Below are 26,413 nucleotides of genomic sequence, written 5' to 3'. Positions count from 1 at the left end.
CCTACAAAAAACATTCCTCCAATTTCTCAAATGCACAAGTTCTTCAAGGCACTATTTAAATTCAGACTTCTGAGCAACCTGTCTGAAAGTATTGGAAGTTTCCACAGGCTACCGAAAGTTGAATTTGTACTGATAAGCCGGGGACTTTGCATTGCCTACAGCGCTCGCCTTAGAAAGGACTGCCTCTGCAGTGCCATATCGCAATAAATATTCCTGCAGCACGTTCTAGAACTTTGACACCGCCTGTTAACATTGAACACCCACACCAAGTACCACCAGAACACACAAGGCACTTAAAAACTGGCAGCAGAGTTTCGGAGTCTGCAAAAATTGAAGATTTTTCCAAAAGGTTGAAAGAACCCAAGACTCAATTGTGAAAAGACTGAGCACTCACAAGTATTTCATTGCAGTGGCCCAAGAAACTCATAAGCTGGCGAGTGCCACCTACAGACAGTTGACTTTTCAACTAACAATACATTGCATTACGGGGCTTGCAGTTCATTTTAGCATTTTAATGAAATCTTAAGCATCGCTGTCAATGAATTCCTATCAAGAAACAAACCCTGACTGAGGTTCCTATAAAACATGGGGGCACAAGACAGCCATCTGACTATGGTAATTATTTAAGATTGCACTATGCAACCCCACCTGGTAGCACGAGACAAGCAATCCCCGTGCTCTAAATTATGTGCAAATTCATATCAGATTAAATACCTCTAAGCACAGTAGACCAGAGCAAACATTCAAGTGTTACATAAGACACCTACTGTTGATGTATTGGCTGTCCATGAAATAGTCGCAGTCCGTCAAAATCTAATTTTAGCCCATAACTCCTGTGTGTAGGGGCTCGTTCACACTAACATGTTCAAGCGAGTAATTTCAACCAGGCACAAAATACTGTTTTCCTAATAAGTTTCGCATATTATTGTTCCAACAAGTGTATATTTATATACATACCCCTAATGTTCATTTTTCAGGCAGGGATGCAATTAAACACCACCACGATCTTTCTGGATTTTAATCTAATAAAAACATGCCACCCTTTGTGTCGTTACGAAAAGGAGCAATACGACCGTCGGATAATCACACCATGCGAGTTGCACGAAAAACTATACATGGAAACCCTGAGTCAAGTGGCATATACGGCCTGGGACCGCTTGGAGGGTAAAAAACGAACTTTGAGGCAGAAGTGTGGGTCGTGACAATTCAAGGCCCATTAGTAATGTATGCAGGAGAGCTCTATGGAGCTAATTTTGCTCTAAGCAGTCAGCCAGCTGGGTCGGCTCATCCCCAGGCCTGCACCTCGTGTGCACGTTTGTATTAGTCTGCTTGTACTTGCTCGGCTTAAGAGGGTTCACCTCGCATTGCCAGTCACGCAGTCTCTAAAGCTGGAGCAATGGCGTTCAAACGCCATAAGGCGCAATAATCACCCACATGCACTGTAATAATTAAAAGTCCCCAATGAACCTATATCTAAAACATGCATTTTACCATACCGACTGTGGAATGGACGGGTTGTGTTGTGTTCGCTCACTCCGTAATTCCAAATTCGCCCGGTCATTCAATAGCCTGATCGGGCAGGCACTTACTGAAAACATGTTAGGATGGTGCAACGTATTCTGAAGACGTGTAAATATTATACCCATACCACTCCCAATTGTTACGTTAGTTTATAGACTGGAATTATTTGTGTTAAGTGGCCTGGGCACCATAGCCTTCAGAATCTGAAAGTAGCAGCTCGTCTAGATGTTCACTTCAAATAATCCTTACCATGCAAGTAACAACTCACTACAGGTAGTATCATACAAAGAAATCAAGTACCCCCAAAAATGCACAGCAGAAACCAAGCCAGACAAAGGTACCCATATCAAAAACGTTTTGGTTTAAAGGAATCCAGCATCTTGACCTGTAGACGATCGATTTCAAGTAGTTTACACTAAGAAACATTAAGGCTATGTGACCATGTGGCAGCTTCTTAGTCGAAACCATATTCTCTCAAAATCTAAAGTGGAGGGGCACAATCTGTGATATTAACCCACTTAACTAACACTTGAATCGCATTGACTGTTAGGTGAACCAACCCAACACAAAAAAAACAATCCAAATGATAGTTTTAACGCAAAAAAAATCAGACTCAAAGCTAGCCTCTCGCAGCAGCAGTCTGTTTTCTGAACTAATCTAAATGGAAAAGTAAGCTTGTGTTAAATCTCAAGTTAGGATGCCCACCATTACAAATGTTGGAAAAGTACAATCAAAAGTACAATAACCTGAATGTCTTGTTGGCTTTTCAGCGATGAACTTGGAAAAAATGGGAACTCATGGGACACAGAGAGGTAATAGTTGAACCAACTGAGCGATGAAGGCACTTTAAAGCCACTCGATCGCCTTACGAGGCGCTTCGATGAGAGGAGTGGGGGTTCCATCGGCATGGGGGATAATGAGTGACTGAGGCACGACATGGAATATTACAGTCTGGGCTGTGGTTGGGTGGTTTAGGGCGTCTGAAATAATTCTACGGCCTCATATGGAATGGAGTGACTTGAGAGTAAAGAAAAAGCCACGAGTTCCAACGTGCCCCGGTTCCGGAAAAGGTTAAGACCTTGAGGGTAAAAAACAAAAGATCAGTGGGTTTATTCCCACAGAAACAGTACTACCTACTGATGGTCTGCCCTCTAGGTACAGTATAGCTACATGAAGGACTGCATAGGCCTGGTCGTCTTACAACGCCTTCCTTGGAGCTTTGGACATTCAATGCCTCTGCTTTGTACCTGAGCCACCTCAATAAAACGGTGCCCCGCTAGACCCCGCAGGTCTCCTGTCTCCTTCCTGCAGCATATGGGCAACTCGAATTCCCAGGCACAGAAGAAAACAAGTGGCAGGGAAAGCATTTGCTTTCACTTCTGCTTCAAAAAAAGAAAAATCCTGCGAATGGTGCACGCGCGCGCGCCACTATGAGCCATGGCCTATTGGTGTCTATTACGCGCACCAAGCGCGTAATAGACACAAATAGGCCGTGGGCGGAGCAACGCGCCCACCTTTGGCCTATTGCATGCTGGCTTTCAGAAAACCATGCACGCAAAGGCCAATAACATGCCACAGATTGAAAGGAACACGCTTGTGGGTGTGCCATTCCTAGAGCAGCCTCACATCCCTGTTTTTCACCTACTAAATGTCTCGTGCAGCGCGACACTGCTACGCAGTGCAACGCTAGGCGTGAGACCTAAATAAAACATGATTTTCAACGTGTTCAGGAACCTATCCTGAAATATGCCTTGGGTCTTGAAAAGATGTATCAAATCCAAGCTAGTGCAAGTGTTGTAAATGTACCTAATCCAGGGAATTTTCAGACAATGATCCAGTTTAAGGCAGTCAGTGGGAACCATTCAGTTAAAAGAGGTTTGGGTCGTTGTCCAAATTTTAAACCATAGAAGTGGCTGCAACTTAATAATGTCATTGATGAACACTAGCCCAGGTACCGAGTGGCAAATAAAGGAGCTGGTGGATTTTGGGACAGCTAATAGCCTCTTGATAAAACCATTCTCAATTCTTTTCCACCCTGTTTGGTCACTATATCCCAAAACACCAGCCCTGTAGCTGGCATTTGTACACCATTTGGCTTAAAATATGGTGACAAGCTCTTCAATGGGCTTAGTTCCTATGTTGGAGGCAAAACTGAAAAACGCCTCTGTGGTTTTTTTCAAGAGCAGCTGCCCTCTTAATCTTCAGTGGACCCCAAGTAAGTTTCTCCTGAAATGGTATCCAGAGATAAGGGAACGTGGAGACAGTACTGACTTTATTCTTGTTCACTTTGAAAGCAATACTTTACTTCTTTTTGGATCCAAAACCTTTTACCAGTGGAGGTCGGGACCCTCAACAGTGGAGGAGCAAGGAGTGAACGGAGAGCCAAACGCAGTGATGGGCATTGCAATAAATCACAATTTGTTTAGGCTCAAAGGCTAAAGCTCTCAATCTTAGCTCGTTAACAGATTTAAAATGGGCCGTGACTGAGGGCTCTGGAGTTGAGTCACAAGGCAATGCAAGTTACTCACAGTTCCTGTCAGTGGGCCAAAAGATAAGAAAATAAAAAATGCACTTACCTACGATTCTTCTTCCTCCTGTTTTCTTCTTGAATGAGTACCGTCAGTGCGACGGAACCTCATGGAGCCTCAGCCAACCCCCTTCTGCAAATCCAGACGCTGCTCTCATGCTGCAGATAAGCAGCATGAGAGCAGCGCCCAGGATTGGCTGGAGTGGGCTGCCTCAATGCTCCGGCAGGCACTGGGTGCCTGTGGCTGCTCTCCACCCAGCTGTCTAAGACAGCTAGGTACAGAGGTCTACACTGCGCATGTCAGGCTGGTCGTTACAAGAAAGCCGGCCCAAGTGACTTGCAGAGTGTAAACTGGTGGAGTGGGCACCTCTCCACTGCTGCCAGTCCGCAGCTATAGCCCCGCCCACAAACACCGATCGGGCTGGGAGAAATGAAAAACAAAATGATAATTCATTTTATTTTTCACATTTGATGCACTGCCAGCAGTGGGGTGACGCTCCTCTGCCCTAATGGGGGGGCTGCTGCTGACCATTACATGAGTTTTTGCCTGGTTAACAACATGATCCAAGCTGGTGCAGAAACGGTCAAGCAATCGCTGTAGGCCAATTGCTGTTCTTGCTATTAAAACTGTGTCGTCGGCATAAATCAGTGCGGTACACTTCCATTGCCTATTCGTGGACAATCAGTATTGAGCCAGCAGTTGTTCCTCTAAGCCATTTGCATATAAAGAAAAGTGGAAGGGGGCCAGAATGCAACCCTGGCATACGCCTCTGGCTAGTTTAAAAGGTTGTTATCTTCCCCCCAAGGCATCTGACACTGGCCTTATCGCTATATGAAGATCTCTCAGGAAGGTAAGAATGTTTTGCTCCACCCCAAGATCTAGCATAATGCTCCCCAGCTTGGTTCTGTTTATAGAATCAAAAGCTGAGCTTAGATCCATGAAGGCTAGGTACAGTCTGCCCTTCTTGGCCACCGTATTTTACTCATCGGAAGGTATAAATTGAGGACTGCTCAACTGTACCTAGGCCAGGGCAAAAACCAAATTTGAGACTCAAAAGCAAATTTTCTTGTTTATTTGCCCAGGCTTGCAGGTGCTCCAGCAGGATTCGTCCCATTATCTTGCTGGCTGAGTTAATCAGTGATATGGGTCGGTAGCACTGTGGAGTACCCATTCAGCCTTTTTTGAAGATTGTGATAATGATCGCGTGGGAACAGGCTGTCGATGGACCTCTTACTGATATGGTTTTAAAAACATTTGTCAAAAGTGGTGCTCACAATGGAATATTGGCCTCAAAAAGATCAGCCAGTATCCTGTCCGGTCTCGGAGCATTCCCCACAGGGATTCTGCCTATTGCTGCTATTACCTTACTCAGTTCAATCTCCAGCCCAAAAGATGACATGTCTGAAGGCTGAGAGAAAGAAGATAAAACTCGGGGATTATATCAACTTCTACAGGGGTTGAAACCTCCATAGAGGTAGGGTCTGAGTAGAGATGAGTGAAATGTTTTCCAGTGAAATCACGGTGCAAGTCCAGATTCCTGGGCTTTTTCAAAGTAGTTACTGTTTACCACTGCCCAAAAGGCTGTGCTATCCTTTAGTGCGCTAGCTAGTACTAGGGAGTGATATTCTTCCTCACTGATGGATTACTTCCGGGCCCTTAAGGGCTTCTTATACAGAGTCCTACAGTTGCAGACGCGTTCTAGGTTCCTAAGGGCTCAGTTTATCGCTGCTTACAGCTGGTTTTGGGCCTTGGTACAGTTGGCATCACACCATTTGCTTTGCTTTCTGTTGTTGGGTGTGTTTGGGAGCATGTTGTGTGGCGTGTCGCACATTCTGTTGAACCCTGTTAGTAGCTCCGGCCCTCCCCTAGGGGTGATGTTGTCACCTAAGCAGGTCAAAAAGTTTTATATTGTTACACCCAGCAGAGCAGACAAGAAGGAATCATTTCCCCTTTTGTCCAGCTCGCAATGGCAGAGGATTAACCTTTAACTGCCTATTGGCAAAGAGTCACTGATTGATAGCGCCTGAAGTCTATGGTCACCGAGGGGAGATTCTGCAAGAGTATAGTCTGCTACCCAATGTCTTGTATCCTTCGAGAATGTAATTAAGTCGATGAGGCTATGGCTGCCCCCACACCCCCAATAAAAGTGGGGGATATGATTGGGTCAGCACTCAGGGAGCGAAAGACAAATACTAAATTGTATTTCATGAGCACCTAGTTAAGTTCATCACCCAACAGGCTGTGGAAAAATTGGGTAATACAATCCCCATCATTATCCATCAGCCCACAAGACTTGGTAGCAGATAGTTGACAATGCTTCATATTAAAATACCCCAGAAACACAATCACATAACTGCCTCTTATGTTGCTTACACAACTATCAATGTCCTCATACAATGATCTTGCCAAAGCAGCATTACCTGGTTCAAAAACATTATTATAGATGTTTAGCAGTAGCTTCTGCCTAGTTAAACACTGTAACATGATGAGTTGGTAATGAACAGAACACAAGCTCATCTATATAACTTGAGGGAAATGAAAGCAATAAGATCTCCCGTCGTCCTGCCTATGGAGCCTGGGACGGGGTGAAAAAAGTAGCAAAGCCATCAACAGCCACAGTGTCAGTTATCCAAGTATCCTGTAGGAAGAGTATGTCAGTCTGGGTTGTCGAGCTTGTTTGTCAGGGCAGCCATGTTCCATAGGGCTATCATTATCCATCTGTCCATGTCATTAGCTGAGCCATTGCCCAGGCTGTTGTAATCACTAGGGGAGGAAGGGTTTGCTAGGGCTGCCCCGGTCATTACCATCTCTTGGGCAGCATTTGAACAAGTTTCAGCAGAAAAGCAATTGTCAAGGTCAGCTTCCGCTTATGGCACCTGTTGCGATCCAACGGATCCCAGGCCGGGACTGCAACAGGTGCCATTAGCAATCGATAACCTTGACGAAGGTTTGACTAAAGGCAACACCCCCTGGCAGGATCCATGGGGTACCACATAATTGCGTCTTAAAATGAATCGTTACAAGCTGAACCATAAGTTTGCGGTTAACCTTACACAACGTGTGTGCACCTTAGCGAGTGCACACCTGATTGTCCTCACAGGTCATGAAGAAAGCCTTGCGACAACGCATGAGAAGGATGAAACATGTAGACCTTGTTACAAGTACACCACGGATGTCTGTGGCCAATATAACCATAGAGGAAATCCACCTACGTTTTGATCTTGTCCTATGACCCCACCATTACATTTCTAGGGTTCATAGAGACAATCTTAAATCACTTTTGACCCATCACTCACTTTGCACAAAAAAAACACTCCGCTGTAATCAGGTGTCGCAGAACACCTGGGAGGCATTCGGCCCCTCTGTGGGAACCCTATGATGAAGCATATATCCAACTAGGTTGGTGAGTGAGGAGTCTTCTTAAAAAATTAATTGCTTCCTTTTTTCTTCATACAAAGCAGTAATCTTTTTCTGGAATTGCTCCTTTTCTGTTGATTGCGGTAAACCAATCAACCCAATTTTTTAAATTTTTGTTCTCACCTGGGGATTAGTGTGATTTCCCCCAGCCCCGTCCAAATAGGGGGTATTCCCACATATCCACCCCAGGGGAGCAGATAACTGAAACTATTGAGAGTGGTGGGGGGAATACCAGTTCTTGCCTAAGGCCCCCCCCTTTACCTGGGGCCTAGTGGGTGGATCCCTGCTTGGGATCGCTCTCCTCAGACGATCTCCAAGCAGGGATCCACTGGGCAGAGATATCATTGGAAAGGAGAGATGCTCCCCTTACCAGCAATACCTCTCCTTAATCAATTAGTGCTCGAGAAGCTCTTCCCGATGAGCCAGAGTTTAAAATCAAATCAAGGACTCCATCTGCTGCAGAGCACCAGAGGGGCTTTTACATTCCGCTCCAGTTTCAGCCAAGGCTGACAGATGCACTGGGGAGGTAGTTTGGTTGTCGGCCATTGGCCGATACCCACACTGAAAGGATTAATATTGGCTTGACATCATAACCAGATCAGTCCTGCATGTTAGGCATTTGTTTTTCCCACAAGGCAAAAAGACAATACAAGCACTCTCTTTTATTTCTGTCCAATCAAATGCCCTTCTCGATTATATCAACATGGCAGTAGAGCCAGTGCCCCATTCTCATTAGTTCTTTAGAAAGTGTTTTTCTGTTGGTTAAATAAGGTCTGGTGCCAGCCAGACCTGAAAATTGGTTTGCATGAAGTCTCCACCATCTCCCAGCACTGTGGGGAAAAACTGGGCATGTAGGCACCACACCAGCCATTGGAGTGTTTAAACATACACTACATTGAAGGGAGTTAAATAATCTATTATTTTTATGGGAAAGAACTGTTGGATAGACTGTGTTCTAAAAATAATGAATTAAAGTTATTCCAAAGGGTCCTGATTGAAACAGTAAATGAAGGGAGTAAATGCTAGTGCAGCTGAAGCCTGATAAAGTCCTATTCACTGCTGCTGAGGTTTAGGTTGGTGTTGCCACTCAGTTCTGAGGGTAATACTTTAGAGAGGTAAGCGATGCAGTTTCTTAGAGGCTGGTGGGCTGCCCTACGTGGGAAACGGTGCCCAAGAAAGACACATCTTTATGCCCCCTCACAGGTCAATAGCGGTTTTCTTTTGTGAGGCAGGAGCTTTTCTTGTCCTTAGATTCTAATAACTTGAAATGGAGATGGGTCTGAGAGAGAGGCGGAGACTCCAGATCTGGAGGGAAAACTGTCTATTGGCTAATGCAAACTGCGCCTCTCACCTTCCTGAAGTAGGATACGCGGACGCTTGCTCTTCCAGTGTGAGTGATGTATATGTCAGAGAAATACACGATGAGTCCTGTTGTCACCAATGTTAGGACTGAGCTTGCTCTCTAGAGAACTCTGTGAACTAATTTGATTGTAAGCATTTGGGTGAATGTACTGTGTGCACCTGTGCCAATGAGAAGTGCTGGATTGCGAGCATAAGAATCTGAAGGTTCTCAGTTTTTTATACATTTGACCTGCTCAGGAGCACAAGGCTGAAGCCCAGGCTCCTAGCCCATCTAGCCATGTGCTGAGAATGTAGACTGGAGCACCAGTGGTGATAGTTTGTGAGTAGATGTCTTTGAATGATCTATTAAAAGTGTTCGTTATGAAATTACAACCCCCATTGACAGCTCCACTTTTTTTTCTATTTGCAGGTGATGGGCCTGATGTGCCTGAAGAGCGGGTTGTGACCCCTGTTGTCAACACCAGGCCTGTGGTGTCTCCAACTGTTCCTTCCAAGATGGGGCCACATGCAGTGTCAGTTCCTCCAGTCATCTCACCAATGATGACACCTTCTCCAGAGGTTATTCCTGGTCTTTCTGCTTGTGGGGTCCCGCGTACGACAGTCTCTCCTCCACCAGCCCCTAGCGGAATAGACTCATCTCCAAGGCTTCCCATGGCAACTTACTCCCCTCCACCTGCTGCATTCCCAGTGATGGCAGTGGTGGTCACCTTCTCGGTGGCCACCTTGCTGTGGTTGGTGATTTTATTTGTCCTGTTGTGGTGGAGAAGAGTAGCAGACAAGAAGGGTAAGAGACCACCTCCTTCAAACACCACTTTCATAGACAGGAGGGTGAGACGCAGGGCAGCAGAGGTAGGGGATGCTCAATCTCCATGTGCGTCTAATAAGCCCATCTGCATTGCCTCACACTTTCAGTTCCTCATCTTGAGTTTCAGGCAGTGTGGAAGCCTAGAATGGGAAGTCCCCACCTTGCCCATGGTACATTCATAATGAGATGAGTGTTTGGGCCGGGGATTCCTAAACAGGACCATTAGACAAGAGCCGACTCTTCTGAGGAAGGTATTTTGAGAACTGGGTTTTTTTGGTTGCAGTTTTATACAGCGCAAACTCGATCCATATGTATTAGAGGACCAGTTACATTGCACAAGGTCACATTCTTTTATTTAAGGCACAGAGAGACTAAGTTATTTGCCCAGAATCATAGGATGTTGAACCGATGCAGAGGTCGAACCAGGTTTCCCAGTTCCGAAGATGGCATTTTTGACCGTAACGCCACATGGTCTCCCCTAAACAGTTCCCCATCTTCTAACTATGATGAGTTATCTTCAGACCAATACGAGGGGCTGCTTCCTTCCTCAAGGCCCCACGGCATCTGTGGCCCTGGTCTCTGTGGAGCAACATAGACTCATAGTATAAAGGATCACTTTTGGATACCGTTTACGATACAGCTTCCGGCTCCCAAAGCACAGGAGAAAGTTAAAACTGGTTTTAAAAGCAGGAAGTGGGTTGGTTTCTCTCAGGGGGCTTTTAATCAGGCCCTTCTGAGAGATGGACCACCCTCTGGTTTAGATGTAAACCTGGCGTGTGAAGCACTAGGGAGGTGCATTACTGACACTCTTGATTGTACCGCACCCTGGTGGTCTAATAAGGTGTCCACTAAAAGACGCAAATGTGCACCCTGGTTTGGAGAAGAACTTAGAACTGCCAAATCAAGGTGCAAGCGTCTTGAAAGACGATGGAGGAAAGATTCCTCCGTCCTCGTGGAAGAGGAATATAACATTTGTATTAAGTCATACCATTCGCTCATAGGAAGGCAAAGTTAGCCTATTTCAAGGAGAGAATTCAAACAGCTGAAACTCTACTAAAGAACTTTTTAAGGTTTTTAAAGAAATGTCCTTCTTGACATCTATTGCTCCACCGGTTGTGGGATCTGAGAAATCCTGCAATCGGGTTGCTGAGTACTTTGCTGCAAAGACAGAACAGCTCTACTCCTCTTTCCACGACTCTGCTCGTGGAAGCGTGGGAGGGGAGGAGGAACAAGTGGACGTTCCAACACTACAATGTCTCCATGAATTTGTTGTGCCTGTTCCGGACACTCAAACAGATAGCGGTTACTATTAAATCAGGGTCACCTAGGGATCCAGCGACCCCCAGGGTGCTTAGAGGGAGTTTGGACATATTAGAGCCTTTTATCAGACATCTCATCAGTATGTATTTTAGCTCAGGACTGGTTCCTAACAGATGGAAGGATGCAGTGGTGCTTCCTCTGCAAAAGAAGCCCCATATTAGCGCGGAGCAACTGGACAATTTGAGACCAATCTCCCTGCTTCCCTATTTTGCTAGGGTAGCAGGGAAGATTGTTAACATACAGCTTACAGCGCACATTTGTAAGAACAACCTCCTCCCCCCCTCTCAGTCTGGCTTTGGTGCCCTCCATTCCACTGAGTCGGCACTACTGTACTCCACCGAGACCATTGGGAAGCATGTGGACGACGGAAAAACAATGGCCCTAATTTTGTTAAATCTTAGTGCTGCTTTCGACACTGTCACCCACCATACCTTTTGCAGGCTTTAAAGAGTGGGGGTGTTATTGATGGGGCTTTGAAATGGATGGAATCTTTTCTGACCGAGAGTAGCTTTCAAGTTATGCAAGGGGCTCACTACTCCAGGAACATCAAACTGACACAGGGGGTGCCTCAGGGTTCTACCCTGAGTCCGACCTTGTTCAATCTTTATGTCGCCCCCCTGGCAAAAATTGCGGATACGTTTGGGATTAATGCCCTGTCCTATGCTGATGACGCCCAGCTGGTGGTCTCCTTGACTCAGGCTCGGTCCGGTGCTGCCTTTAATTTCATGTCCTGCCTGAAAGAACTGGCTGAGTGGATGGCAGGTAATTGTCTGAAGCTGAACGGTACCAAGACCGAGGTACTGGTAATAGGAAAGGCTCAGTCAGTTTGGTCATCGGCTTGGTGGCCTCAGACGTTGGGCCCTACACTGTGTGAACAAGCGAAGAATCTCGGTGTATGGGTGGACGATAAGCTGGCCTTTGATTACCACACTAGGCAGGTGACCGGCGCTTGCTTCGGTATCCTACGAGGTCTATGGAAGACCCTTGATACCCTTCCCATTGCATTTAGGAAGATCATGGTACATGCCTTGGTGACTTTGCGCCTGGATTACTGCAATCTCCTGTATTTGGGTGCAACCGACGAGTGCATACGGAGATTGCAGTGTATCCAGAATGCAGCTGCGAGACTTGTTCTTATGTTACCAAGGAGAGCGTCTGCAAAGAAAGCGCTTGCCTCCTTGCACTGGCTTCCCATCAGGGAGAGATTGAACTTCAAGGCCATGTGCGTGAGCCACCAGATTTTACAGAAGAAGGGCCCTGTGTATCTGCACGACCTTCTTACTCCCTATGTACCTACCAGGCTGCGTAGATCAAGTGGGAGAGGAATGGTGCATATCCCCAAGATTAGGAGATCAAGGATGGGCGGCCGCTCCTTTCGGTATTTGGCGGCCCAGTTGTGGAATAATCTCCCTAAGAGTCTCCGGTTGGAGGAATCTGAATCCACTTTTCGGAAAGGTCTGAAGACCCATCTGCTTCCTGTGGTCTAATCTGTTATGTCATCAGGCTATTCTAGATGCTGCTTTTGTTTTTTTGCTGTTACCATAGCTCAGGGACACACTTGGTCAGTGTAACCAGGCGCTCTACAAATACAAATAACATAACATATATACAGTGCTCGTTTCTAAACTTGCCTATCACCCTCTCAGAAGATATCTGCTGGTTAATGTCATCTATTCTACCCAAAGTTTTCAGAATCCAGGCAAACATAATCTGTTGGCTGGTAAGGGTGCTGGTTTTCTGTAGATAGCTCAGACTGGGAGTATTTAATCTGCACATTGTCCTACTTCTTGAGCGGGTCACTTTTTTCTCCCTTGATGCTGTTGGAAAACCCTTACATAGTGTGAACCTGGGGTTCCTGTGGACCCCACTCTTTATGTGTCATGCCCCCACTATGGGTGTCTGTGTCATGGTGGAGCAAAGGACTATCCGGTTTCACTCTCTGTGCTTGTGTAGGTAGTCTGTGAACCCTGCGGCTCACATGATCTCAGTGTGTGTGGTCCCACTCCAGCAGGTCCATGAAACCCTGTCCTACGTATTGTAATTTAATTTATTTAGCACTTATTACCCATGAGAAGTCATTGAAGTACTTTACGCTGGGCAGTGTGCTGCTCAAGAACCCAAGGTTAGTGGATAATCCAGTGGTTAGTATTGGGTATTGGGATTAGTTTTGTGCTGCCAAAGAAATCATTGCATACATTTTGGCAATTTTTCGTTCTAGTAGATAAAATGATAGGGTTAGATGTTATCATTAGTGGGAGGTTTGTTAGTTCATGTAGATTATGGTGGGATTAACAGATAGTCTAAAGGAGATTAGATATTGTTTGATTGCAGGGGTTGGTTTCAAAGAAAGAGAGGTTGTGATCTATGAAATGAGTTGTGGAGATTTTCTAGAAAATAAAATAATTGAGATTAAATCAAACATGCATAAGACTTATAGTAGGCTATACCCACAGAGAGAATGCATGCAGAGGATGGAGAATAAGGAAGGGGTCATTTGAAAGAAAACAAGAAGAGGCAACAGTTGGGCATTTGAAGGCATGGTGACCTTTTCCTGCAGAAGTTTAGGACTATAATGGATGAGCTTTGCAAATTCGTGCAATCTAAGGACGCAAAACTGTACAAAGAAAGAACATTATCGAACGTGAGAAAGTGCTATATTAGGTACTTGGATAGGCTGTATAAAGTGACAGAAGTGGAGAAGTGTGGCTCAATGGTTAGAGCGGCAGACCCTGATGCAGAGGTCTGGCCCGGACAAGGGTTCAATTCCCGCCTCGGCAGGTCTTGGGCTCAATTTCCCCGGACCTGATAATTCTCGCCTCGGTGCCTATTCTAATCATGGGTCCCACTCTGTAACTCTGGGCAATAGCTTGCTTAATCTCCACAACGGCCCCAACAGCGCTAGGATGCCTGGCTTCACCTTGGGGGTGCCCAGGAGTGGGCACTTCACAGGGAAAGGCCAGGAAGGGTTGTACAGCGCCTTGAGACCCCTTTGGGGTGATTTGTGCGCTATATAAGCACTACATTTACATTTACAAACAGCCTGTCCGCTTCTAGGCTTCTGTAAGCCATTAGCATTAAATATTGGAATAAGGTGTGTGTGTCAGAGAGGCTGGTCTTCTGACCCCTGTTGAGTAAAGCTCTGCTGTTATGTGTGTGAGAGGAGAGCTTGAGATTTGAAGGCACTTGGATCTGTTTTGAATGTCCCTGGTTTAGCATGGCAAATGATGGTGGATGAGGAGAGTTCCCCAGACAGAAGAAGCACATGGCCTGTAATCCTGCAGCTGGGAGGTGGAGACACAGACACTTAAGCGAGGAGGATGAAGACAGTGCTACCTTTTGGACTTCTATGAGGACTTTGTTAGCAAGGGCTGCTAATTGCTTCTTCCTGAGCATAGCCATTTGGTAGACAGTAGGCATGAGGCAATGATGCAATAATGCTGCTAGGATATATGCTCGGTGATGTCAATTGATCAAAGCACAGCAAGACAGAATTATGTTTCAACCTTTTTACATTTGCTATGAGATTTTATTTTCTGTTATTTTATTTTAGTTAATGTGTTGAAAGACGAATTGATATATTTTTATGTTTGCCAAATCCAGTCGATTTGGCTGCAACAAACAAACAGGCATGAAAAACATGTTAAAAATATCAGCTCTACTTAAAGGATAACTCACTATATAGTGTTCGTGTCTGGCTAAGATATTGAACTAGAAGATATAGGTTCTAATTGAGCCTTCTCTAGCTGACCGTATCGTGTGAGCCTTAGCAACTTACGGTATAAACTGTTGGTCTTATTTTGTTTTTCTGTCTAAATACCTCTGCGCGCACTAGTACCTGCTGTGTACCAGTACATGGTGCTATATTGACAAACTGCACATTTCCTAAGAGGCAATTAAACCTGAAGGTGCACAAACGTGCCTAGACCCGTACAACACACATCAAGCTGGAAGCAACAATAAATAATTACCAGTGGGATTTTGGTAATACCACTGTGTCACATTAAAAAACGAAATCACCTGGGTTTCTCACATTTAGTGAAAAAAGAAAGTTCCACTTTTAAGAAACCAAAGGGGAATATAAATGATGAAGGATCAGCCAGAAGCTCCCCTCATAGAATATGGAATGAGAGAAGGCGAGAAAATATTCATGGCCACAATTATGCGACCCCCTTGGTTGGCTTACAGGAATACCTCCCCTTCCTTCTACCCCGGTAAATGATGTCCACCCCAGACATGTAACTAAAAAGAATAGAGAGCATGCGTTTGTGGGTCCTCTGGTTAGTTTATGAGAAAGTTCTGCTTTGAGTTGGCGATGAAATGCTTGAATCATGGGTTACTGGTATACTTTAGCTTATGGCCCTAAGTGGGACGTGTATGCCCAGAAGTGGGTCCCATGCTCACTGTATCACTGGGACCAATCTGTACCCAGTGGATGTGCCCATAACTATGACAAAACTTGTCCTGGGGTGCTTGTGTTCCCGTTCTGGGAGGACCTGACTTGGCAGTTAAGGCTGGGCTGTTCCGATTGGAGCAGGGTCAAGACTAATTTGCATGTAGTTGGGTCCAAACTGAGGTGACATGATGTGCATAATAATGATGGATTGGGATGCTGCCCGAGTAATTACCAGTGGCTGAGATTAATCCAAGCATTCCATCCATCACTTTTTTGTATACTTTAGTATACACAGTTCAGCATACAAGTTAATGGTAGTGGAAAGGTTCACATTAAAAAATAAGACGTGTCTAGTTCACTAATATTGCATGGATAGCAACAGATATTGCAAGTCGAGCAAACACAAACTGGGGCATAAAGGGGGATGCGAAGGGGAGGAGTGTGAGGTTAAGGGGGAGTCAGGTAACACAGTTAAGCCACTAGGCCAAGTAGATAGAGGCATCATCTCCCTGTTGAGTTAGCAGTAAAGGCAGAGATGTGTAATTCTTAGTTTATATGAAGAGCTTCACCAGCATCTATCCGCCCATAGTATGTGGGTACTATCACCCTGGTGGATGAAGGTGCTGAGAGGGTATAAGGAGTAAGCATTTTCAGCCATAATGGCTGTTAAGCGGTCTGCATGGGATTCCCAGGTCGTTGCCAATGAATGTTTCCTAAGCCCCTTGGCTTCATTTCTTCACAGTACAAAGCTCTCTGCACCTCCCCATATGAGGGCTTGAAACCAGGAGCTCAGAAAGGGACGGGCTTTAGATTTCTGTAGTGAATTAATCACTTTCTAAGCAATGAGTAAATCCAAGTTTGTAAGATTGGAAGCCGCCCAGCCTTTTTTGAAGCGCTTCTAGACTCCCAGCGCTATTAGTGGCTAGTTTATTGGAACTGGCTTGGCAGTGAGAGAAGAAAGCATTTCTACTATACAGGGACAGAAGGGACTAAGGAGGGGGCAGGACCAGAAAATGACCTTGAATTCAGCCGCTACAGTGTGGCAATGGGGGCAAGTGGACAAAAGGATTTATTAAGAGCGGCAGGAGAGCGATAGGCTCGGTGCAATATGTAGTATTGTATTAGTTTGAATCTTGCGTTTCTGGTGACCATGTGGGGAAACACATGCCCATTCTTTATTGTGTAAGACCCTGCCTGGGTCGACTTTGCATTTGTCCTTCAGGGAATTCCACTTAATAATTCCTGAGGTAAAAGGCCCTTATAAAACCATGTAATGTGTCGCCTGCCATGTCCCATGGTATGTATAGCTTGGAGTAGGTGCATTTAGGGCAGGCCATGTCTTCTGAATTGCTTAATGAATAGTGTTATATAAGAGGAATTGTTCTGCATGTAAATCAGATTTGTCCATAAGTTCCAAAAGAAAGCCATTGCTTTTGATCATAGAGGTCTCCTATGGTTGTTATGCGTACGTCATTCCAGGAGTGGAGACTCCTGTCAGTTAGTGGCCCCGTGGGTGTCGACAGACCCAGAAGAGGGATAGCCCATGCATATTAAACTGTCTGTTTAGTAAGCATTAAAGGGCAATTATAGCCACTCAGAATAGTTTAGAATGTGAGTGTTGTGAAGGAAGTGACCCGAAATGGGCCACCAGGTTCACTCGCGACCACCTCCTGGCCTTCCCAGCAATGAAGTGTTGGGACAACAGTGGAGAATACATACTAACTCCTTCATTAGTAGCAGTGGAGTCCGATCTGACCAGCCTCATGGGATAGCTGTCGAGGGACTGCCTTCAGAGCACTTGGTAACACAAAATAAGCTTTCCAACACCTCTCAAGTCCCGTCCCTGGTGTAAAAATGCAGCTTGGGCAAAGGCTGAAATAAAGAAGGCACAGAAGGATGAGTAGTCACCTGCAGAATGGGTACACGTTATCAGACTCCCAAGGTCTCCTTGTTCGGTCTTGGCTCTCTAGTGTAGGAGCATAACTACGACCAGGGAGTGGCATGCAGAAGCAGAATAAGCTATTCATTAGTACATCTGGGTTTCAACCTTAAATACGATCAGAGGACACAACTGAACAGCAGCTTTCTGCTGAGGCAAGCAGAGAGGTGCACAGAGGCCTGGTTTCGATCACAGCGCAATATGGCGGCTACATGGAAGAAAATAGCGTCACAGATGCAAACTTTTACCCGCACAAAGTTAGAAGGGGCTGGTTACACGCATATGCAATTGCGGTCAATACAAATAGCTACATGAATGCTAACATAACACAGTATAAAGCATAAGCGATGGGGCAATGACACATTCAATTCTAACAGTTGTCACCTAGTATCAGTGAGCAGGATGGTGTTCAGTTCTCACTGAAATAACAGAGATTTTGCAGAAGTCATTTCCTGTAGCGATAGTCCAGAAAGCCATTGATGCACCTATGGATTAGTGTCGTGAGATAATAAAATTCAAAGTGGGATGCTCCCATTCCGCCTGTGTCTGCCAGAACCCTGAGCTTTGCAAGGGCCTACCTCTTCCTACCCGTATGCAGGGCCGGACTGGCCATAGCGGGCCCGGGCAATCCCCCAGTGCGCCGCACGGGTGGGGTGCGGTGTTGGGCGTTTTTGTTACAGGGCCGTTTTTGCAGCATAGCTGCAAAATCGGCCCTGTACCAAAATCGGCTGAAAACCGGCCCCTGTAACCCACCGAGTAGGGGGGGAGGGAAAGGGAGGGGGGGGGAGCACTCTGCCAGGGCGGTTTTGGTTCCCTGTCCGGTCCTGCCAGTATGCCAAATAAGTTCACTCAATAGCGTGTCTAGGTCTCGAAAAAACGCATAGGGGAAATTAGTGGTAGGTTTGTAAAGAAACAAAGGACACACAAAAGGAGGATCATCTACAAATGGGTAATGCACCTGATTGGGGCCAGGGGGAGGGATTTCCAGAAGGACATCTGGGATGAGATAGACTTCTCTGCACTTGTGAGAGTGTCCACTAACAGATCTGGGTCTGCGTGGTATATCGTAATTTCAAAGTAGTGGAACATGTGTCCCTCCCAGAGCAGAGAACCCCTCCTTAGGTCTAGTTGGCCATCCGGAAGCCCAGGAGTGAGTGGAAAAATTCAAGACTTGGACCAATTCAGTCGGAGGCCAAATTTAGCAGCAAAATTATCCAGGATTTACACGAGCCCCGTAGTAGTATCTTGGAAATATTTTACATATACGGGGAGATCATCAAAATAGAGACAAACTGTCTGGATCTCATCAGGCAATGGAATTCCCCAAGGCAACCCCCCATGGCAGTTTCTGTTGCAAAAAAGGTTCCATGGGAGGGACAAACAGGGGTGACTAGACACCCCTACCAAGTACCACCGTGTATTGCGAAGGCAGGAGAGTGATTAGCCTACTTGGACTTGTGCTGTGGGTTGAGTTTAAAGTATTTTGATGAGGTGACTAATATGAGGGGCAAACCCGAAGTGGTGCACGACCTCAAAGAGCTACTCTTGCCGAATAGTATTGAATGCTTTTTCCAGATCTAAACTGAGCACGGCAGCTCTGCCCAGATTGGAGGGGCCAAGGTTTGGAGAGGTATTTCTGGGAGGTACGAATCCATTCTAATCTGGATGTATGATTTGAGGAAGGACTGAGAGGATACGGGAAGCAAGGCTCTTGCCTAGTATCTTGTAGTCCGATTTAAGAATGGGTCCAGGCCTATTCGAGGATGTGTCATTGGAGGGTAGTCAGGACTTTAAAATGGGGACAAGTATAGCCTCCCTCTTGGATTATGGAAGGATACTGTCAGTTAAGGATGTTGTGTACAGTTCCAGGGCCATCGTTGTTCGTCTCAAAGTAGTTGTTGATACAGGATGCCAACGAGTCTCTGTAAGTGTGGGGTTCTTCCAGGGTAGAACCTTGGAGCTGCCAAGAAGTCGGAATAGGAAACAACTTTTGTCCCCATCACAATGTGGACACCAGAGGGCTATGGTATGAAATAAGCCTTCCCAAGTAATCAGATTGGGAAAAAGAAGGGCAGAGATGTCACCAGCAGACAATGCTATCGAGGCACACCTGAAGGTCATGCAGGGATGAGTAGGAAGAATATAGGCGGAGTCTGGTTTCATCCCACCTCCAGACGTCAGCTAATGTCTAATGATACAGCCAGTCTCTTAAAGAACAAGCATTAGCTGTTGTTGGGGTTTGTGGTAATGGGTGAAAGGATTTGTCTAGGCCTGTGTCTAAGACTGCATTGAAGTCTCCACTAAGGATCCAAGGAAGATGGGCCGAGGGTCTAGAAATCCAGAGTCTAGTATGAAATACTGCTAGGTTTGTGTCTGGAGCGTGGACCTAGGGGTGTACCATTAAACAACCCTCCACTAGCACAAATGTACCCTCAGCATCCATAATTGATGAGTATGCTGAAAATGGAACCCCTGTACAGATCCATATAGCCACTCCTCTGGCATAGATAGGCTCAGTATCCACTGGAGAATACTGACCCCGCCAGTGTTTCTGGAGTCATGAGCACTTCACCAAAAGGAAATGTTTCTCCTGTACAAAGGAGATGTGCACATCACATTGCAGGTTAAAAAGGAGTGTATTTTGTGACTGCGACTAGGTGTGTACATCCCTCATATGTTCCAAGTGATTAGGCTATATACGGAAGAGTGCAAGACAAAGGAGTTGCTTGAGCGTGGATGTCTGGAACCGATAAGTGCTCGCTGATTTAGTAATGCAGATAGTTTGCCCCAGGCCTTAGTTGCACAGCACTCAAAGTGGTGGGTAGGACTCAACTGTGAAATTGATGGGGAAAGAAATAACCAAACCTGGCAGCCAGCAAACAACTGGACACCCAAACTGGACTAAAAACAATTGGTTCTGAGCTGGGAGCGTGAGCCTGGCTGGAGGGCACCTGGGTTAGCAAACAGGGGACTAGGCCAGCCCAGTAGAGCTCCTTCAAGTCCTGGACGGGGGGTAGGGAGGGTGGAAGAGGACCCCGACCACAGGAATGGGGGAGTGTCTATTGAGAACGAAGTGAAGTGAGTAACGAGAATGCAGACCCCTTCAGTTGCAGGTGGATTAGAAAGAATCCAGCAGACAGTAGTAAAGTTGGCGATTTCAGGGCACAGTCTCCACTTTAGAGGAGGTCATCTGTCATTTGGGGGAGTTACCAATGGCGGGGAAGTTTAGTAGATCAGGGGGCCTGGTGAGAAGGATAAGCGCCTCCGCCTGATGATTATGAGCCAAAGAGAGGTGGAGCAGTGTCCCTAAATGTGTTTGCCGTTGCTAAGGCACCCATTCTGCTGTTGCAAGACTTCTCCAGAGAGGGTATTGAAGAGGAAGCTGTCATCCCCACAATCCCAGTCCCCGGCTGAAGCACCTGGCTCCCCGGCCATGGGCCTGTCCGACAGAGTGCACCGAACACAGTGAGGCAGAGTTGTACCCTTCGGCCCAGTCCCACATGGCCTCTTGCTCAATGAGAAAGAACGTTTTGCCATCCAATATGATTTTTAGTTTGGAAGGGAAGAGGAAGGAATACCTAACACCCATGACTCTGAGCTTTCTCTTGAAGCCCAAGAAAGAGGCGTGTTGTTGTTGAACCACAAGGGTATTATCTGGGAATAGCAGTACCTCTCTGTTTTCAAACTCGATGCACCCTGCCTTAAAAGCTGACTGCAACACTTTGTTCCTGTGTAACAGGCAGGGAAGGAAGGTATGGGGGGTGCACCCAGAGCTGGATGTCTGGCGGCCGCACAATGAGTACGCCCTTCTGTAAAGTAAGAAGTAAAATTCTGTGCTGGGGTGAATGATCTGAGCCAGCATTCAGTTAACTATATTAGATATTTTCCCCTCTAGTAGTCTACGTGGAGGTTATTCCACATAGAGTGGCCTTCTGCGTCCTCTGCTGGCCCTCCCCGAACCACAGAAGTTTGGTCAGATCCTGGAGCAGGAGGTGATGATCCTGAACAGCTGGGACCAGCTCTGCCTTGGTCGACTCTATTTGGGACACTCTCGCCGCTAGTTTCCTGTGATCATTTCGGAGGGAACCAACATCAGTGGAGTCTACCTTGGCCTCCAGAGCTGCCTGGGAAGAATTGTGTCCTATTTATCCGAGTATATCTGCGGTGTGGTCTGATCAAAAGCTTGCACAGGATTCACTGACAGCGGTCACTGATTTAGTCAACCCCATGTCTGCTAGTAGTAAGCGGTGAGATGTCAGGGAGATAAGTCCTCTAGTTATGCAATCGGAAACACAGGCCTGCTTAAAGCACCTCAGAACTCACAAGAGAGTGCACGATGGGAGCCTCACAAGGTCGCAGGACGAGCAGCCCAGGAAGCAATGCTTGGATGGGACGAGGGCTCAATCTCTGGAATACATCATACCTTGCAATACCTCGCACTGTGTGAGGTTGGGAGATGTCTCAAATACTCCCAGGGAGAAGGACAGGAGCATGGGTATAGGCCTGGTAGGACCGGGCCACTCAACGGTGATCCACGTGAGTCACCACGCATTGGTAGGTGAGCACAGTCCCTAAAGGGAGGAAGTGGAAGGTCACCTACCTTGTTGCAAGAGTCCAGTTGGAGAAGTAGGATAGTTCAAAATTACCTCACATGCGGGGTTTCTTTATTGAGAGCTGATACAGTGCTAATCAGGAGAAATCACCCTCATCGCCAAATGCAGGAGCTCCCCTCATGAGGTGGAGGGTGCCTGCAATCCTGCAGTAGGGAAGAGCTGGAAAGGGCCTGGTCATTCAACTTGCTGTGTTGCGATGGTGCCCTTCTGCCCCTGTCCAGTGGGTATGTATGCAGGACACAGGTGAGGGAGCAACCTTCAGAAGTAGCACACAACAACAGGGGCTTGAGAAGTTATCTACGTCAGGATCCCCCTCAGTCCGCAGGTGCCTACCTTGAGTTCTGCAAGGGGATCCTTCTGACCCGTTCAGCTGTTTCTGGGGGCCTTGGGAAGAATATGGGCAACATCTCAGGTAGGGTTGTAGCCATGGCTTGTCGCGCAGCGGTATTGCTGGCAGGGTCACCAGGAGGGGAGCCCAGGAGTGCAGGAGCAGGGTCTAGTGAAGAGTAGAAAATGCCAATCTAGCACTCCGGGTGCCGACTATCTCTGTGTCTCTGTCTCTCTGGGTGGGAACCTCACCTGCTAGGTGCGCCCCACGACTTCTCTGGCCCAGAGGAGGCCAATCCAGCCCCCTTCCACGGTGTCTCCAAGCCAGCAAGGGTATGTACAGGCCATGCTGGTTCTAGTCCGTGGCCGAGGAAGAGGCCGTCAGCCACAGGACGGGCCTCTGAGTCTGTAAATACCAACCGAGTCCTTTTTCGCCAGCTGTTGCAGAATCCACCATGAAGTCATATATTGTCTCGGTTATTTTTAAGGGCCTTGGAGAAAAGATGGTTGGCAATCGCCCCAGCGACTTTGTCGGATTACTAAGTGGCCGCTGGGAGCGGTTTCAAAACTCGACTGCCATGTTCACCTATCTGGCTATACCCCACTTTGTTTTTTTTGGCACTATTTGTACTTAAACCTAGCCTAATTGGTGTCCTTTTGTTTATTCAATTTTACTCTATTTTTCTAAATTTGTTTTCAGATTTTTATTATTTTGTATTTAAACTGTATTACTGTTATGGTACTGAATACATACTTTACACATTGCCTCGATGTTACGCCTGTCTGCTCTGTGCCATAGCTACTAGGTGATTAAGCTCAGGTTAATATGGTGACTGTAAGTGTTCACCCTGACAAGGAGTGTGATTATTACCTGAAATAGCTACCTACCCTGCTCGACTAATAAACCAGCTTCTAAAAATCAGAGACTATAAAGCTGTGAAATATTTCATTTAACTACTAAGCTCAGTCCATATCACCTAACACATTTTTAGAGGTTATGAATTGTACAATTATTAAAAGTCTTTACGATAATTCATCAGAAATGCATAAAATTGAGCAACATAACACAGAGTGGCGGCTCCTCCTCTAAGGCGGAGGAGCGCCTCCCTCCTCCATTTCAGCATTGCAGAAAAGGAAAACTAAAATGATAATCACATGATGTTATTATTATTTTATTTTCACCTGCTGAAGCAGTTTTGCGCGGCGGACTGCTCTTCTCACAGAGGAGCAGGGGAAGGAGTGGTGGGCACACTGTAAGTGTGCATGACGGTTTGGTCGGCCATCTTGGGCCGGCCAAACAGTCATGCGCGATTTGCATGTTCTCAAGATGCAGTGGCACCAGCTGAAAGAGAAGGAGAAGAGCTGTCACTATCCCTGGAGCTCCCATCATTCGGGAAGTGCTAGCCATTCAACTCTACACATGGGGGCAGTGGCAGGTGTAATAGAGGGCTGAAAGGGGGAATAACCCCCTTTGCTTGTTTTTTATTCTTGAATTTTTCTGTGCGACCGTGAAATCAGGGCAATTGTGCAGGTGACAATTCACCCTAAAAAATTGCATGCATTGTAATGTAAATACACCATAAAGCATCTATGTGCCTTCTTGCAGCACCTAATTTTTTTCTCCCTTGATGAAACCCCCTAACATAGTACCTACAAGCTACATGTGACTTAGTGAATTTTAAAATAGAAAAATTGTTGTGGCATGCATTTATTTGTGAGAGTTCCTTTAGCAAAGACTCTGCCTAAATGGGTGTCAAAGTGTGTGTTAAATTATTCTCTTATCTCTCCTCAACTCTTATCTCTGTGTTTTTGGTCACAGGTAACAGTAGATCCATACAAGCGCTCGAGGACCAGCTGGAAAAGGGATCATTGACGGCCTGTATGAATGTCATACCACAGCAATCTGGATGTGAAGAAGCATTGCCCGCGCAGGCGACTGCGCCACCGTTCATCCCGGTGGCTATCCAGTGCAGCACGAGCAACAATGAAAGCACTGACCACGCCTTCCCACTGCCCGCCACGGACCTGGGAGCTGCCATCCTTGTGACCACAAAAACCCTGCAGAGTACTGTGGACATCGCAATGGAAAGTGCAGTGCGGTAGCTGCCTGGCTTTGGTGGTGGAAGAGTCAGTGTGTTAAAGACTTAGAAAACCAGATCTAAACAACTAAATTCCCACCTTTAGGAATCTCAGCAGTCCATTCTTGAGCCTTTTATGGGAATTGTCTAGCAGTGCCATGACTCGCTGCTCCAAAATCTGGGGCTTTGTTGTGCATAGACCATCTGTTTGACACTGACAGCTTCATCTCAAAGAGTTGAGCACACCGCTTGACCACAGAACTTCAGAGCAAATATTCTCTTTGTATGTATGAGAACTTCTATTGCTCGAATGCGACCAATGGGCAACAGAGCGCTGCCCATATCAGGAAGCCGCATACCAAGATTGGGAAGCTAATGAGGGTGGTTGGTGGGATGTGGTCAGGATTGGTTCCTTGTGGTGAAGAAGGGTGAGTTTCCAGAGGGGAGGGATATGGCGAGTTGAGTGTTTCGAAGGCACGATTTGAATTAGTCGTTTTTAAGGCACTGTTTGAAGAGTAGGTAAAATGATCAGACTTATGCCCAGCTAACACGTCACACCATGTGGAAGAAATAGAAAGGTCCTATTAAACAGAAATATCACAGTGCCTCTGGTGTGACGTCATTGTTTGTTGTTCTGCTGTTCGAAGGCAGTGGCATTGGGAGTGAAACTGTACATAAACAGAATCGTGTTTTGACATTTAATTTAAGCCTTTCAACAGTATTAACCTTGTATTTACGTTGAATGAACGTCCTTATGTCAGGATTCTACCATAATGCCACTAGATGTCACTCACAGGGGCCCTTCGCAAATCTGCTTTTACATCTATATAGGTCAACATACACATCAACACTTACCATACTTCGTTCCACTTCACCTTGTAGTCCAGGTTTCTGTTCCACTTCCCTGATGCATTATGGTCCTTGTAGTTCCCTCTGCCATCAGACCTTCCTAGATCATGTTCTGGTGGTGATTCCCTGTTCAAAAGCTTGGTTCCTGGATCCTACAGTTTTTGAGACACCTCAATATCTGTATTCTGGACTTTTCTCTTTCTTGGCTCTGATCCACACTCTGTTTCATTCTTTCTTATTTCCTGTCTTGTGTGTTCCTGGTTCCCCTGGTCTTCCCTTTTCCAAGACTTAGTTCTGTCTTCCCTTTATTGGTGGTTCCCTGATTCCTTGCACCCCGTTGATTTCTTGCCCCCCGTTGATTTCTTGCCCCTGGCTCTCTCCCTGCACCTGCGCTCCTCCCCCGAGCTGCGGGCTATTTCAGCCCTGTGTGCGCAGAGTGCAGCGGCTTGCAACTAACTTTTTACATTTTTTTATTCTTTTTTTATTACAAGTAAAGCAAACACAAAAGCAATGACATTAAACATTACACATTGTTGCATCAATACATATGTATACAGTAGCAATTTCCGGAAACCCACCATCTCCCCGTCCACCTCCCATCCATTCATGGGGCAGCAGCAAAGTCTAGGTGCCCCTGACATAAAACATCATGACTGGTACCTACAATTGAAGCACTTATTTCACCCTGATAGTCATTCCATTTCCCCTACATTTTGGTACATTTATTCGGACAGCTCCTACTTTCATATACCACTCTTTCAGCTAGCATGCACCAATCCATGTCTCTCTTCCAATCATTCAGATGTGGTGCTAGCTCCGCACCCACATTCACCCTATATTGCGTTTAGTCACCATCAACTCCAGTGTCATATAGAACTGGTCCATATGGGTAAGGTCAGTTGCGTCACATACATTTAAGAGGCACCACTTCACGGATACCCCATGTAGCTCCCACCGATATTATTTAAAGAGGCAACCAATGACTCCCGAGACTCCTGAAGCAACGGGCAGCACCACATCATAAGAAAAAGCGTCCCCTCCCGGGCTCATTTCGTAGGACACAGTGTGGTCTCTGCCCTGCCCATCTTCGCCATAGTAGTGCATGCATGATAGCATCTATGTAGGATTTTTAGTTGAACTAGGCAGAACCGTGATCTTATGGCCTCCCCCCTAGGGGACGCCAACGCTTCGGGCCACTCATTGTCCTCCAAACCCTCAAGATCACGCTCCCAGAGCTCCCGCAAATGAGCCAATGTATCAG

At 46.3% G+C, this 26,413-nt stretch overlaps 1 protein-coding gene across 1 annotated transcript in view; it reads left to right on the top strand.

Moving 5' to 3' along the window:
- TNFRSF13C (TNF receptor superfamily member 13C) overlaps positions 1-24,908 on the top strand; it is a 46,626-nt gene extending 21,718 nt beyond the window's left edge. The window contains exons 2-3 of the mRNA XM_086958426.1: positions 9,238-9,612; positions 24,045-24,908. Of these exons, the coding sequence (XP_086814552.1) occupies positions 9,238-9,612; positions 24,045-24,328 (659 nt within the window). The 3' untranslated portion in view covers positions 24,329-24,908. The remainder of the gene's footprint in view (positions 1-9,237; positions 9,613-24,044) is intronic.
- Positions 24,909-26,413: the final 1,505 nt, after the last annotated feature.

This window comes from Lissotriton vulgaris, chromosome 1_1 (assembly GCF_964263255.1).
Source record: "Lissotriton vulgaris chromosome 1_1, aLisVul1.2, whole genome shotgun sequence".
Lineage (NCBI taxonomy): Eukaryota > Metazoa > Chordata > Amphibia > Caudata > Salamandridae > Lissotriton > Lissotriton vulgaris.
Note: the sequence above shows the minus strand (reverse complement) of the source record. Positions and strands in the feature narration are given on the sequence as shown.